The sequence below is a fragment of the Macrotis lagotis genome, chromosome X, assembly GCF_037893015.1.
Source record: "Macrotis lagotis isolate mMagLag1 chromosome X, bilby.v1.9.chrom.fasta, whole genome shotgun sequence".
Lineage (NCBI taxonomy): Eukaryota > Metazoa > Chordata > Mammalia > Peramelemorphia > Peramelidae > Macrotis > Macrotis lagotis.
This window is the reverse complement of record NC_133666.1, coordinates 670525459-670538851: the sequence shown is the minus strand read 5'-3', so window position 1 is coordinate 670538851 and position 13393 is coordinate 670525459. Positions and strand designations below refer to the sequence as shown.

General features: G+C 42.0%; 1 protein-coding gene across 5 annotated transcripts in view; it reads right to left on the bottom strand.

Annotated features, from left to right (window-relative positions):
* The window catches only part of CAMKK2 (calcium/calmodulin dependent protein kinase kinase 2), a 63179-nt gene that overhangs the window by 18144 nt on the left and 31642 nt on the right, over nucleotides 1–13393 (bottom strand). For all 5 annotated transcript variants that reach the window (XM_074205595.1, XM_074205591.1, XM_074205592.1 and 2 more), the window contains exons 3-7: nucleotides 12813–12860; nucleotides 11458–11511; nucleotides 9887–9938; nucleotides 8335–8468; nucleotides 6155–6191 (exon numbers count right to left, since the gene is read on the bottom strand). In XM_074205595.1, coding sequence (XP_074061696.1) covers nucleotides 6155–6191; nucleotides 8335–8468; nucleotides 9887–9938; nucleotides 11458–11511; nucleotides 12813–12860 — 325 coding nt within the window. The remainder of the gene's footprint in view (nucleotides 1–6154; nucleotides 6192–8334; nucleotides 8469–9886; nucleotides 9939–11457; nucleotides 11512–12812; nucleotides 12861–13393) is intronic.

Sequence of the window (13393 nt, the reverse complement as noted above, 5' to 3'; positions counted from 1 at the left end):
AATACAGTGTTCACTCTCCAAGTCTTTTTTTTTTGCAAGGGTTTAAGTGGCTTGCCGAAGGTCATTTGAGGCCGGATTTGAACACCTGACTCCAGGGGTGGTGTTCTATCCACTGTGCCACCGAGCTGCCCCTCTCCAAGTCTTAAATTCTGATGTGTGACAGGCAAATACAAATTAGGGTGAAGTAGCTGTGACGACATGACATCGGATGTGCTTTGGGAAAGACTTCAGAGAAGAAGGTAAGAGGAGAACTCAACCAGGTCTGAGCAGATCACACATCATGGAGACTGAATCTGGCCCTCATTTGTCACAGTTATTTTAGTCTTTATGGCTGAGGCTTGATTCATAAAACCCACCATAGTCCAACTCCCTCCCTGCCTCTGCCTTACTCCACCCAAATATCATGATCCAGCCAGGAGGGAGTGGGTTGATCCATTTGTATCCGGTCCATTTCTGGTCCAAATTATTAAACAATTCTAGAGATTTCAGAAGGGAAAGGAAGAGACCCAGAGAAGTTCAGGTTATGATGATCACATCTAGGAGGCCACAAAAAGCTGAGACAGCAATGGAAGGGTATATAAAGAATGGGTGCAGCTATGTGGTTCAGTGTATACAGCCCTGGGCTTGGAGTCAGGTAGACCTAAGTTCAATCTGGCCTTGGACATGGCCTAACTGTGTCACTTCATCCTATTTGCCTCAGTTTCCTCAACTGTAAAATGAGCTGGAGGAGAAAACAGCAAACCCTCCAGTACCTCTGACAAAAAAACGTCAGATGGAGTCATGAAGAGTCAGACAGGGCTAAAACAACTAAATAAAAAAGTGTGGCCTTAGACACAGTCTACTATCAGTGTCTTTCTCTCTAAAACAAGTGATGGAGTGAAGGATCCCGGGGTCCATCCTGGCTCTCTACTCCTTTCCTTGACTTCTTTATTTGACCAAACCCAAAGGATCCTGCAGAGACATCTAGAACATCTGTTCCAAGTCAAGAGGTGACTGAGGGTAACACAGGCTCTTAATCTGGGTCTATGACCCCCCCCCCGGCTGGATTCTATTTCAATGGGATTTCTTTCCACTGTAACCCACGAATTTTATTTTATGCATTTGAAGACATTTTCGTCTGTTCTCCTCTCCAAGACCATATCAAGGAGATGATGCCTATTGCGGCGCTAGGTGGCGCCATAGTGCCTAGCGCATGGCCCAGAGTTAAGAAGATCTGCATTCAAGTCCAGCCTCAAATACTATGTGACCCTAGGCTAGTCACTTCCTCTTTATTTGTAAAATGGGAATAAATAACATCTGGCTCAAGGGTTGTTGTGAGGATCAAATGAGATAACAGTTATATAGTAAGCAATGTATAAACGTTTTGTTGTTACTCAGTCATTTTTCAGTCATGTCAGACTCTTTATGGCCCTATTTGGGACTTTCCTGGCAGAAGAGTGAGTGGTTGCCGTTTTCTTCTCCAGCTAACTTTCCAGATGAGGAAACTGAGGTAAACAGGTAAAGTGACTTGCCTAGAGTCACACAGCTACTAAGTATCTAAGGTCAGATTTGAACTAGGGAAGACTAGTCTTCCTGACTCTAGGCCTTGCACTCTATCCACTGTGCCACCCAGCTGACCCCTAAATAAATGTGAGTTGTTGCTGCTGCTGCTGCTGCTGCTGCTGCTACTACTACTACTACTAATAATAATAATAATAATAATAACAATAACACCTATCTCTCAGGGTCATTGTGAAGATTAAAAGAGATAATAATTATAAAGTGCTTAGTCGAGTCCTGGCCCATAATAAGATTGATGTGAAAATTAAGCTATTATTCTTCTGAGAAGAGATCCTTAAGCTTCACCAGACTGGCTGAGAGATCCAGAGCATGAAATAAGGATAAGAAGCATTTTTCTAGGGCAATGAGATAAGATATATAAATTAAACGTCCTTACAAGGTCTAATAGTCTATAATTTTATTTAATAAGCATACAAAACACAATATCCCCAAGGAGGCAGATGGCAGCGAGAGAAGACCTCCATGTAATAACAAAATCTGGACAGGAAACATGTGTAAGATATTTGGTACGGAAAGAGAATGGAGCATCACTGTATCACTGGGAATGATGAGTGGAGGAGAATCCAGAGGACTTATAGGAACTGATGCAGAGTGAAGAAAACAGAATCCAAAAAACAATCCATAATAAGAAGATGACAAAATAAATCAAGCCATCATGGTTTAGGTGTTCTAAACTCGAGTCAAATGTGATGGACAACATTCACATTCAACCATCAGTTATGGTTATCATACTTCAGACAAATCCTTCCTTTCTGTTAGCAGGTAATGTACATAAGTGGAAGGTGATATGTACTATGGAACTCCGATTAGATAGTTTGGATCAACTCTTGGAGGGAGGGGGAAGTATAAACCACATGGCCTAGTGGACTTAAGAGTCAAGAAGACCTGGGTTCAAATCTCTTCCCCAATACTTAACTAGCTAGGAAACCTTGACCAGTTTCAGTTTCCTCATCTGTAAACAAGTACAGCAATGTCCCATTGAGGATAAATAATGAATTTCCCAAAGGGATCACATGAACTTGAATCTGAATTATTAAAAGTTATAATTCTATAAACCATTCATTCCAAATCAGAGGGAAACATGATGCAAATCTACATCACAGAGATAACTGTTGTTCTTGTTTGTCCTTCCTTCTTGAAGAGGACCATGACATGAAGAAGGTGATGCCAATGCAAGCAAGAAAACTGGATTTGATTGAGGGGTGGATGCTGTGTTTTATCACCAGCCTCACTCTCTCCTGGAGCCATCTGGATTCAGTGGTCAGATATGGATCTGGATGACTGGAGATGGCCCTGGATGTAGTGGGAGCTTCAAAAGTTGGCCTTTCGAAGCTAATATAATGCAACCTCGTCAGGAATTCATTATTTCCACTAATCAGGATCTAGCAATATAACAGATTTCCTTCACAGGATTTTTTTTGGTGAGAAGAGCACTTAACAAAAACTCACATTTGAAGATTTTATAATTCTCTTTAAGATTAGAATTCAACATTTTTATCAATGAGCTAGATTAAGGGACAGATGGTATTCTCTTTGCAAAGTAGGAGATGACAGGAAGTGGGGTGGAAAAGCTAACACACCAAAATGACAAAATTAGGATCAAAAAAAAATCTTGAAAGGCAGGGATGATGGGATGAAACAAACATAATAAAAGGTGATGGGGAAAAATATGAAATCCTACACTCAGGCAGCCAAAAACATTAACTTTACAACTGTAAGATAGGGGAGAAATGTGGTTGGGCCACAATACCTTTGTTTGTTAATTGATTGATGTGGAAAAGACCTGGAGGCCATAGTGAACTGGAAGCTCCATGTGTCAACAACCTACCATAGCAGCCAAGGAAGCCAATGGGATCTCAGGCTGCATAACTAGGGGGTCCAATGTCTCAAACCAGAGAAATGACCAGACTGCTACCCTCTGCCCTAGTCAAAACACATCTCAAGTACTGTGATCTGCTCTGGACACAATTTAGGAATTGCACTGAGATGGATAGATGATCAGAATACAGAGAAGGGCAAGAAGACTGAGTTGGGCAAAATTGAAGCACATGAAATTATTTAGTCTAGGGAAGAGAAGGCTAGGGGAGGTTTGAGGAGGCGAGGTAGGGGAAAACATTCTAGTCCTCAAGTTTGAGAAGCTGTGATATGCAAGAGGGAGTTGGATTTGGCCCCCAGGGAAAGGATCAGGAGTGGCAGGCTATAGTTGCAGAGAGGTTGATTTATGTTTAATATTACAATAAAATAGCTAGCATTTATATAATGTGCTGAAGCTTGCAAAGCACTTTCTATATGCTATTTCATTATCATTCCCATATAGCAGATGGGGAAAGATGAGGTCAAATGAGGTAAAAGGACTTGTCCAGGGTCACACAACTAAATTTGTCTAAGGAAAGATTCAAACTCAGGTCTTGCTCAGTCTATCATCCTATCCACCAGGTCCCTTAGCTGTCTCTAAGAAGAATCTTCCAAATAGTGAGAACAGCCCATAAGAGGACTTGCCAGCTCCCCACCCCTCGAGGTCTCCAAGCACAGGTCAGATAAGTCAAAGATGCTGTATAAAGAAGATCGAGGCACTTCTCCAATCTTGCAGTGTGATCTCGGAGGACTCTTCCCATCCTGGGATACTGGGATTTCTAAAGAGGAGTTTCCTAAGATGCTTTGAATAAGGACAGTATCTTTGGACCATGGAGGCCCTACTCCTCTGCACACACTAGTTCTGGGTAATTTCTTATAAAAGTCTCAGATGCTTTTGAGTTCCATCTGTCATTCTGTACAAGAAGCTTTCCATTCCCCAGGGATTACCCACAATGCGGAAAGCACAGGCTGCTGTGGTTTCCCTCCTCCCACATCCTTCCCCCTCCACTCCCAAGACACTGAGTCTTTCCTACCCACTATTATTTGGCACCGACTCAGGAAATACAAGTCCAAACCAAAGAGGTTCATAAAGATATAATACTGACTGCAAAAGAGTGATATGGCCCAGAATGTAGGCCCAATTCCAATAAAAAAGATTCTTCCTGGTTTTTAGCATCATCATCATCATCATCATCATCATCATCATGGACTTTTCTCTTGTCTATCAAGAGAATCAAATCAGCTAGGTTTTGGACTTAGGAAATATGAGCTCAAATCCAGCCTGTCAAATCCAGCCTTACTAGTCTGTGTGACCCTAGACAAGTCATTTAATCTCCATCTGCCTTAGTTTCCTCATCTGTAAAATGGGGATAATAATATCAACTACTGTCCAGGGTTGTTGTGAGAATCAGATAAAATAATATCCATAAAACACTACCATAGCTGACACAGTAGGCACTTAATAAATAAATGCTTGTTTCCTTCCTTCTTATTAGTACCAGTAAGTGAGATTATTACAGTAGTGATTGCTAATCCCCCTTGCCTCTCCTGTACACTGACATCTCCTTGACTACAGGGCCTTTCTTTTACTACCTCAAAGGACTGCAAGCAAATGGGGCACCAGGAGAGATCTCAGAGGCCACAGAGTCTAACTTCCCCTTTCTCCTCTCCCACTGGCAGCAAAGTGGACATGGAGTCAGGAAGACCTGGGTTCATATCTGACCTTAGACATCAGGAAAGAGAGAAAGAGGGAGGAAAGGAAACAGACAGATAGACAGACACACAAAAAGACAGGCAGGCAGGTAGACAGATAGGTTGGTAGACAGACACAGACACACTTATAATTTGGTAGATAGACAAGTTGGTAAGTAGATAGTCAAATATACAAAGAGACAGACAGACAGATCAAAAGACAGGCAAATTAGTAGATAGATAGGCAGACTGACAGACAGGTTGGTTGGTAGATAGATAGATGATAGATAGACAGACATAAAAAGCGAGCAAGCTATACAATCCTAGGCAAATCAGTTTCCTGATCTGTAAAATGGTAAGGCTCAAATAAGACAAGTTTTGTAAAATGCTTTACAAAGCTTAACGAACCGCTATGATTATTATCTTACAGATAAGAAAACAGACCCAAAATGATGAACGACTGTCCAAGGGCACACAGTGTCAGAAGCAGAATTTGGACCCAGGGTCTCTAATTCTATGAGAGGCCTCCTAGAGAGAAAGCTGAGGAGTTGGGCCCAAAGTCCTACTTCTGGCCCATGCTATCTGTATGACCCCTGATAAGTCATTCAGCTTTCATTGTCTTCTCAAAGTCTCTAAATTACAAGGAAGGACTGACCAGCATGAATAGATGGAGCTTACTCACCTGAGAGTCCCCTATCCCATCTTCCTGGTCTTTCCTCTGCCCCAGAGGCAGAGCTCTTTCCACTGTACCAAGCTGCCCACTTGCCATAAGGAAGATCTGGAATTCGAGACTTGCCCTATACAGTCACTCTAGTCACTTAGCTAACTACTTTATGTCTCAGTTTGGGGATAAAATAGCTCCTTCTTCACAACAGGCTGTTGTAAGTCTCAAAGAGATGATGGGTATAAAAAAGCGCCTAGCCAACCTTTAAAACACATAGGAAATGTAAGCCATTGTGATGAGCGAAGAAGGGGCACATCAGCTAGTAGAGAAGGGGTTTGGCAGGCACAATATGGGGGCAGTGGAAGGGAAAGCTGGCTTTCTTACCCATGTATAGGTGGTCCTCATTTGGGTCATCGAGGACCTATCAAGAAAGACACAAAAAAAAGAGAGGTTAAAAGAGAAGAGAATGAAAAGGCATAAAGTCAATATTCTCCTAGTCTATACTTTGGTGGCAGGTCTACTATGCTTTCTATTCCCTCCTCTCCAGAATGAAGACAAAGATGTAGGGAAAAGCCTAAGACTTGGAAATTAAAAACTTACTCCCAAGGTCCAGAATTGCCAACCAGAGGCATCACACTCATTCTTCTCAACAATCACATCAATTCTCACAAATTCTGTCTTTCTTCTCCCCATACACTTTCCCCACCTGTGTTTGTGAAGATTTTTCTAGGCCACGCAGTGGTATGAAGTGGAAATAATTATTTGGAGTCAGTATGACTCCTTCCACAAACATATGCGGGCTATCCCCTGGCCCCATATCCTACACCCAAATAGACCAATTTTCAGGTGAAAGATGAGCAAGGTACTGCCCCAGTGAAAACAACTTTTGATGCCTCTTCCACAGGATCATCAGATAATAGATTTAAACCTGGAAAGGATTGTAGAGGTCTTCCCATTTTAAAGAATTTGAGGCCTAAAAGAGGTCTTAGCTACTAGGTGCCCAAGGTCACACAACTAGAAAATTGTCTAAAGCAGATTTGAACTTAATTCTCTCTAACTCTAAGGCAAGTGTTCTATCCACTCGACCTCTCAACATATGTTTCAAGGTCCAACTATTGTTCTAATAGAAACCAGAAGGGATGGGAATTCAGGGAAGCCTATAAGGATTTGCATGAACTGATGCTGAGCAAGATGAGCAGAACCAGAAAAACACTGTACACTCTAACAGCAACATGGGGTGATGATCAACCTTGATGGACTTGCTCATTCCATCAGTGCAACAACCAGGGACAATTTTGGACTATCTGCAATGCAGAATACCATCTGTATCAGAGAAAGAATTATGAACTTTGAACAAAGACCAAAGACTATTACCTTCAAATTAGGGAAAAAAACCATTATCTTATTATGTAATTTTACTACCTCTTATACTTTATTTTTCTTCCTTAAGGATATGATTTCTCTGTCATCACATTCAACTGAGATCAATGCACAACATGGAACCAATGTAAAGACTAACAGGGGACGGCTAGGTGGCACAGTGGATAAAGCACCGGCCCTGGAGTCAGGAGTACCTGAGTTCAAATCCTGTCTCAGACACTTAAAAATTACCTAGCCATGTGGCCTTGGGCAAGCCACTTAACCCCATTGCCTTGCAAAAACCTTAAAAAAAAAAAAAGACTAACAGAATGCCTTCTATGGGGTGAGGGGAGGGAAGCAAGAATGGGAGAAAATTATAAAACAAAATAAAATCTTTCAAAAAAAAAAAACAAAAAAAATGTATCAAGGTCCAGTTCCAAGGCCAAAGAATAACATCTCATGAGTTTTTCTATCTTGTTACTATTGTTGAATTATTTCAGTCTTATCTAAAACCAGGATCACCCCTTTCAGGGTTTTCTTGGTAGAGATATTGGAGTGATTTGCCATTTCCTTCTCCAGAGCATTCTACAAATAAGGAAAGTGAGGCAAACAGGCTTAAGTGACTAGCTCAGAGTCACCCAGCTAGGAAGTATCTGAGGTCAAATTTGAACTTAGGTATTCCTGACAGGCCCAACACTACTCACTACGCCATTAGCTTCCCCACATTTATATAAGAACAGACAAATTTCCATCTGCAGGATTAATAAGCCTATCCAAAATGTTTTGACCTTCTTCCCTCCACCTTCTTTGCAGAAGATATGAAATAATACATACTCAAACTTTTTAATATGTGCTTTAGCACTGCTAAAGTGCTTTTTCACCCTTTTCCCCCATTCTCTGTTATAAAGAATGGCTCTCTGGGATGGACAAGGGGAAGGATATATTGGCAAATATGGGTAACATATAAATAAAGATAGCAAAAAAATTTGTTTTTTTAAGGAAAGTTATTTTGTCCCTAGCCCTTTTATGCCCATGAGCATATAGGCGACTCCTATTCTTGGTAAAAGCTCAGACTATAGCCCATGCAATGATTTCCAATTCTCTCCAATCACTTCTCATGTCTGATCCATCTCTATTATACTGACTACTTTAATCTCAAAGCTGTCTGCCCTTACCCTTCTCCTCCCACTTCCCTGGTGTCTCACCTCCACCAGCTTCACCACATTGGGATGATCCAACTTTTTGAGAATAGCAATCTCTTGGTAGACCTGTTCAATGGGGCCCTTGGGCTGGATACAACCTTCTGAAGTGGGTTTGGTGCCACGCGGTGGGGGACGGCCTTATAGTGAAGAACAGATACACCACACTGTGAGGATCTTATAAGGCTGAAAGAAAGAGTTAGCCATCCCCAAAAAATCCAATGGGAATCTGTGATACTGGGGCCTCTCCAGTGCTCAAACTAGCTAGCTCCCTTCTGCCTATTCAATGGAGATTAAGCTAAAGATCTTGGAATGTTAGGTACTAATCTGGTATCAATAAACCTTTTGGGGCCTAATTTCCCATTATTCCCATTTATAAACCATACATTCCAACCTAAATGGACTATACACCCATGCTTTGCAGCCTTTTTTATCACTGTGCCTTTTTCAATCTTTGTACATGGAATATCGCCCCATCCCTCTCTTGGCCTGCTGATACCCTATCCAGGCTTTAAGGCTCAACAGATTTTTCCTTCTGAAGCATTGGATGACCTAGCCCACATCTAAGAAAATGAAATTTAATAGGGATAAATGGAAAGACTTACAACAGGGGAAAAAAATTCACCTAAATGAGAACAAGAGAGAAGGACAGGGGTGAAGAGGAAAGACAGGGAAAAGGGAGCAAGATAATCATTTGTCTGAAAAAATGCCTGGAAATTTCAATGGGCTGCAAGCTCAACATTGCAGCCCAGAAAGCTAGGATGCTTTTGGACTACATGAAGAACAAAAAGGCTTCCATCTACTCTGTGTTACTCAGTTATTTATACTTCGGGGGGGGGGGGGTAAGGGAAGTGGAAACTTTCCTACTCTTGGATTTTTTTTCAATTTTCTTTTGCTTAAGAACAATAATGAGTAAATGTAATTAATGCCACATACAATGAACAAATAAGATGATTATATATATAGATCTTGTTAGGTACAGTATTGTTTTTTTAAGTGGATATTAAATTTAACAAGGTAGCAACAAAATTATCATTTGTTTCCTCTCCTGCACTTCTTCCTGTGGCAGATGGGGAGGTAAGGGGGAGGGGTGTGGAAGCTAAGAAGAGAAGGGAGGAGGTAGAAGCCAAGAGGAGGAAGAATGCAAGGAAGGCCAAGGGAGAAAGAAGAGATAGGCCAAGGGAAGGAAAGGGTGGAGGCCAAGAAGGAGGAATGGAGGGGAAGCCAAGAGGAAAAGGGAGGAGGTAAAAGCCAATGGGTGGGGATTAGGGGGGAAGCCAAGGGAAGGAGGAATGTAGAGGCCAAGGGAAAAAAGGAGGAGGTGGAAAGCAAGGGGGGGGGAGGTGAAAGCCAAGGAGAGGGAGGGATTGCAGGGAAGGCCAAGGGAAAAGTTAAGTCAGGAGGCCTAGCTGAAAGAACATCTCCTTTCTAGACCCCTCGCCCATCCCCATCTCTAGCCTAGACTGCTATCTTCTGTCATGGAATGCCCGGCCCACACTCCCACATCAATTCACCCTTAGGATTGTTTAAATCCTTCATCCCAAGTTCATACACTCACGTGGGAAGCCTGCCTGCCGCACCAGCTTCTTTTTGGAAAGCACCTTCATAGCCTGGAAGAGAAAATTCCCAATGTCCAAGTTACTGATGAGGAGTCACCCCAACCAGGCAGGTGGATTCTGCACCTATCCCAGGACCCTCATGCTAAACCCCAACCTTTCCCAGGTTCTCACAGTCTCATGCCATTCTCTGAACACAGACTACCACAGTAACTCTCCAATGGATCCTCCCAGCCTGATGGGAAGTTACAATGGTTAGGACTTCCTATCAAAAAAAGAGGCCACAGGAAAGGGTTTGGGGCAAGACAACTGGAAAATGTAGGTGCACCACTGGAAGTGGGGAAAAGGCTAGGTCTTGGGGGCTGAAAACCCTGGGGGTTAAGGTCCTGGTTCTGCCAATAACTGATTGTGTGACTTTGGTAAGCCCTCTTCCTCAGACTATGCCTCAATTTCTCCATTTGCAAAAATGGGAACAAAAGCACTTTCTGAACACATAAGAATGAGTTCATCATAGAATCATTCTATGGCTCCTAGGATCACACGAGATCACACATGCCAAGCATTTTGCTTGACCTTAAAGTATCATGTAAATGCTAGCTATTATTATTGCTGTTGTTAATGTTGCTATTATTTATTATTATTATCATTTTATCATCAATTTAGAGCAAGAAGGGTTTTCAAAGGTCTTCTAGTGATCCTAGGCAACTGCATAGCACTGCATATGTGTTAGATTTGAAATCATGAAGACCTGAGTTCAAATCACACCTCAGATCATTACTAGTTGTTTGACCCTGGATAAGTCATTCTCAGTCCCAGCTGTTCATCTGTAAAACGGGATCATAGTAACTATGTCTCAGAGATATTGGGAGGATTTGATAAGACAATGTGTGAAGAGCATTTAACAAACTTTAAAGTACTTTATAAATCCTGACTAGTTTAGCATTTATAACTATTTATATTTATTATAAACTATTTAATATAGTTGTTATTGCTATTTTTATTACTCACACGAGGAGTTCAAACCCTTCATTTTACAGAGTCCCAAAGACAAGTGATTTGCTCAAAGTCACATGGATGCGAAGTCATAAACCAAGATTTTGTCTCTCTCATTGTGGTTCAGTGAAAAAGCGTGCTGCATTTATCCTCACAGACCCAGGTCAAACCTGGCTCTGATTTTTACTTATTACTCTCTGCTGTCTTGGGGCAAGTTGCTTCATCACCCCCACATACACTGAGGGTCTCAGTTTCTCCTTCTGCAAAATGAGGAGTTGGATTCCATGGCCTCTGGGATCATTTCCTACTCTGAATCTATGGTGCTATGACCTCTCTGGACCTCAGTTTCCTCATCTGTAAAATGAGATTGGACTAGATGGATTTAGGTGATAAAACTTTGATGTAATCATCTCTTCACCTCTCTGTACCTCAGTTTTTCCATCTGTAAAACAAGGGAGTTGAAAGGGCTTAATCAAAACAAGGAGTGAGGACACAGGTACAAGAAACAATTTCTGCTCTCAAGGAGCTCATACTCTTCTAGAACAGCTGCTCCCCAAGGGCAGGTAAGCCAAGTACTCACATAGTAAGTATTGTCATCTTCATTGTAAGCCAACTTGACCACACCATAGGAACCCTAAATGAAGAAGAACACATCCATGATCCGCCATTCCTCCCTCCTAACATCCCCTGGGCCAGGGGTCAGGGATATTCCCCTGGACAGTCTGGTCTGGATGCAGCCTGAGACAGGCCCACCCTTAGATCTGGAATAGCCACAGCTGCCCCCCATCAACACCCAATCAGCCTGCAGCCTTCCTCCAACTCACACTAAGCACTTGCAGGTACCAAAGCCTAACTGGCAAATCAGCCCAAGATCATTATCATTTCCTTTGTGTCTTTTCTCCATATTATTAATTTCTACAGAATCAAGCATAAAGCCAGAAACAACCATCTAGCTTCCTCAGTGGGAAATGCTGCAGCCATCGGGAAGAGGGTGTGTGTGTGTGTATATATGTATGTATGTATATATATATATATACATACATACATATATAGAGAGAGAAAGAGAGAGTCTATAGCAACCTCTCTTTGTATATATACGTATGTCTATGAATGTCTAGACATATTTACATCACACACACACACACACACACACATACAATAGAGAAATCAAGACTCAGGAGTCAGGAAAGCCTGAGTTCAAATCCCAACCTCATAAATTTACTAGCTTGGTTACCCTAGGCAAGTCACTTAACCTCTGTGTCTCAGTTTCCTCGTTTGTAAAATGAAGGGGTGGACTTGATGACCTCTAAGGTTATATGATCTGTCACACTCCAAATCTTCTCTCCAATAGTGGATCTGGGCTGACCATACTCTCCTCCATCCCTCCCTGAAGACCACCATCATGTTTCACAATGAGTGTCTAGGAAAGTCATTTTTTTTCTCAGTCTCCTGCTAATTCCTATGACCTTGAGTCAATTCTTCTACTTTCCTTGGCCTCAGCTTCCCTATAAACAGAACAGAGGGGATGGACTAAGTGATCTCAATGGAGGTATCCAAGGAAAGGCTGAACAACCATTTGTCAGGGTTAGAGCAGAGATTCCTGCCCAAGTCCAGATGGGGCTAGACACCCTCCTAAAATTCCTTCTAGTTCCAAGTTTCCATGACCAAAAGGGAACAATGTCTTTACCACTGTAATGGAGGAGTAGAATTTGAAGTCTGAAGAAGCATTTTTTTCTTTCAGAAATAACTTTTATTTTCTTTTAAAAAAGAAAAAAAAAGAAAACCACCCAAAGAGTCAGCATCAAACTCAATGAAACCTTCCCCTCCCCTAACTCACCGCCTCTCCATCTCCCCTCTCCCTCCTCCTCCCATCCAGCCTTCAATATATGAGAGGCACCATCCCAGACCCTGACAGCAACCCCCCTTTCTATTTACCTTCCCAATCTCATCTTTCAGCGTATACTGATTCAGCTGTACACAGTCCTGTGGTTGAGAGAGAGGAAAACAAGGGGGAAAATGTCAGAGGAATTCCTATCAAGGTGTTAGGAAGGGGAGAAGAGAAAACAGATCATTATTATTATTTGGGAAAAAACTAAGATAAAAAAAATAAAGGTACGTCTAACTGGACCCAGAGAGGTAGGGGGTGGGCTCAGAGACCTCCTTAGACACTCAGAAAATGTCTTGGCTCTGATCCCGAGCAGAAAAGGTAGGCAAGCCCCAGAAAACAGTTGATAGATCAATAAGGAAAATAAAATAGAAAAAACAATTGTTACCAACCCTGTCCTGCCAGATCCTCTTTGAAAGTCAAAAAACAACCAACAACACTAACAACAGCTAGCAATAATACACTGTTCCCATCCATGACATGTCATTTCCTGATGGGGCTGTGTCCCATGCCTGGAATGTCCTCTTCAGGTCTACCTCTCCATCTCCTGCAAAGAGTATCTTCTCATTTCCCCTCATTTCTTGGTATTTTCTGTTCAACCACCCACTATTTGCCCCTGGAAGAAAAAGTA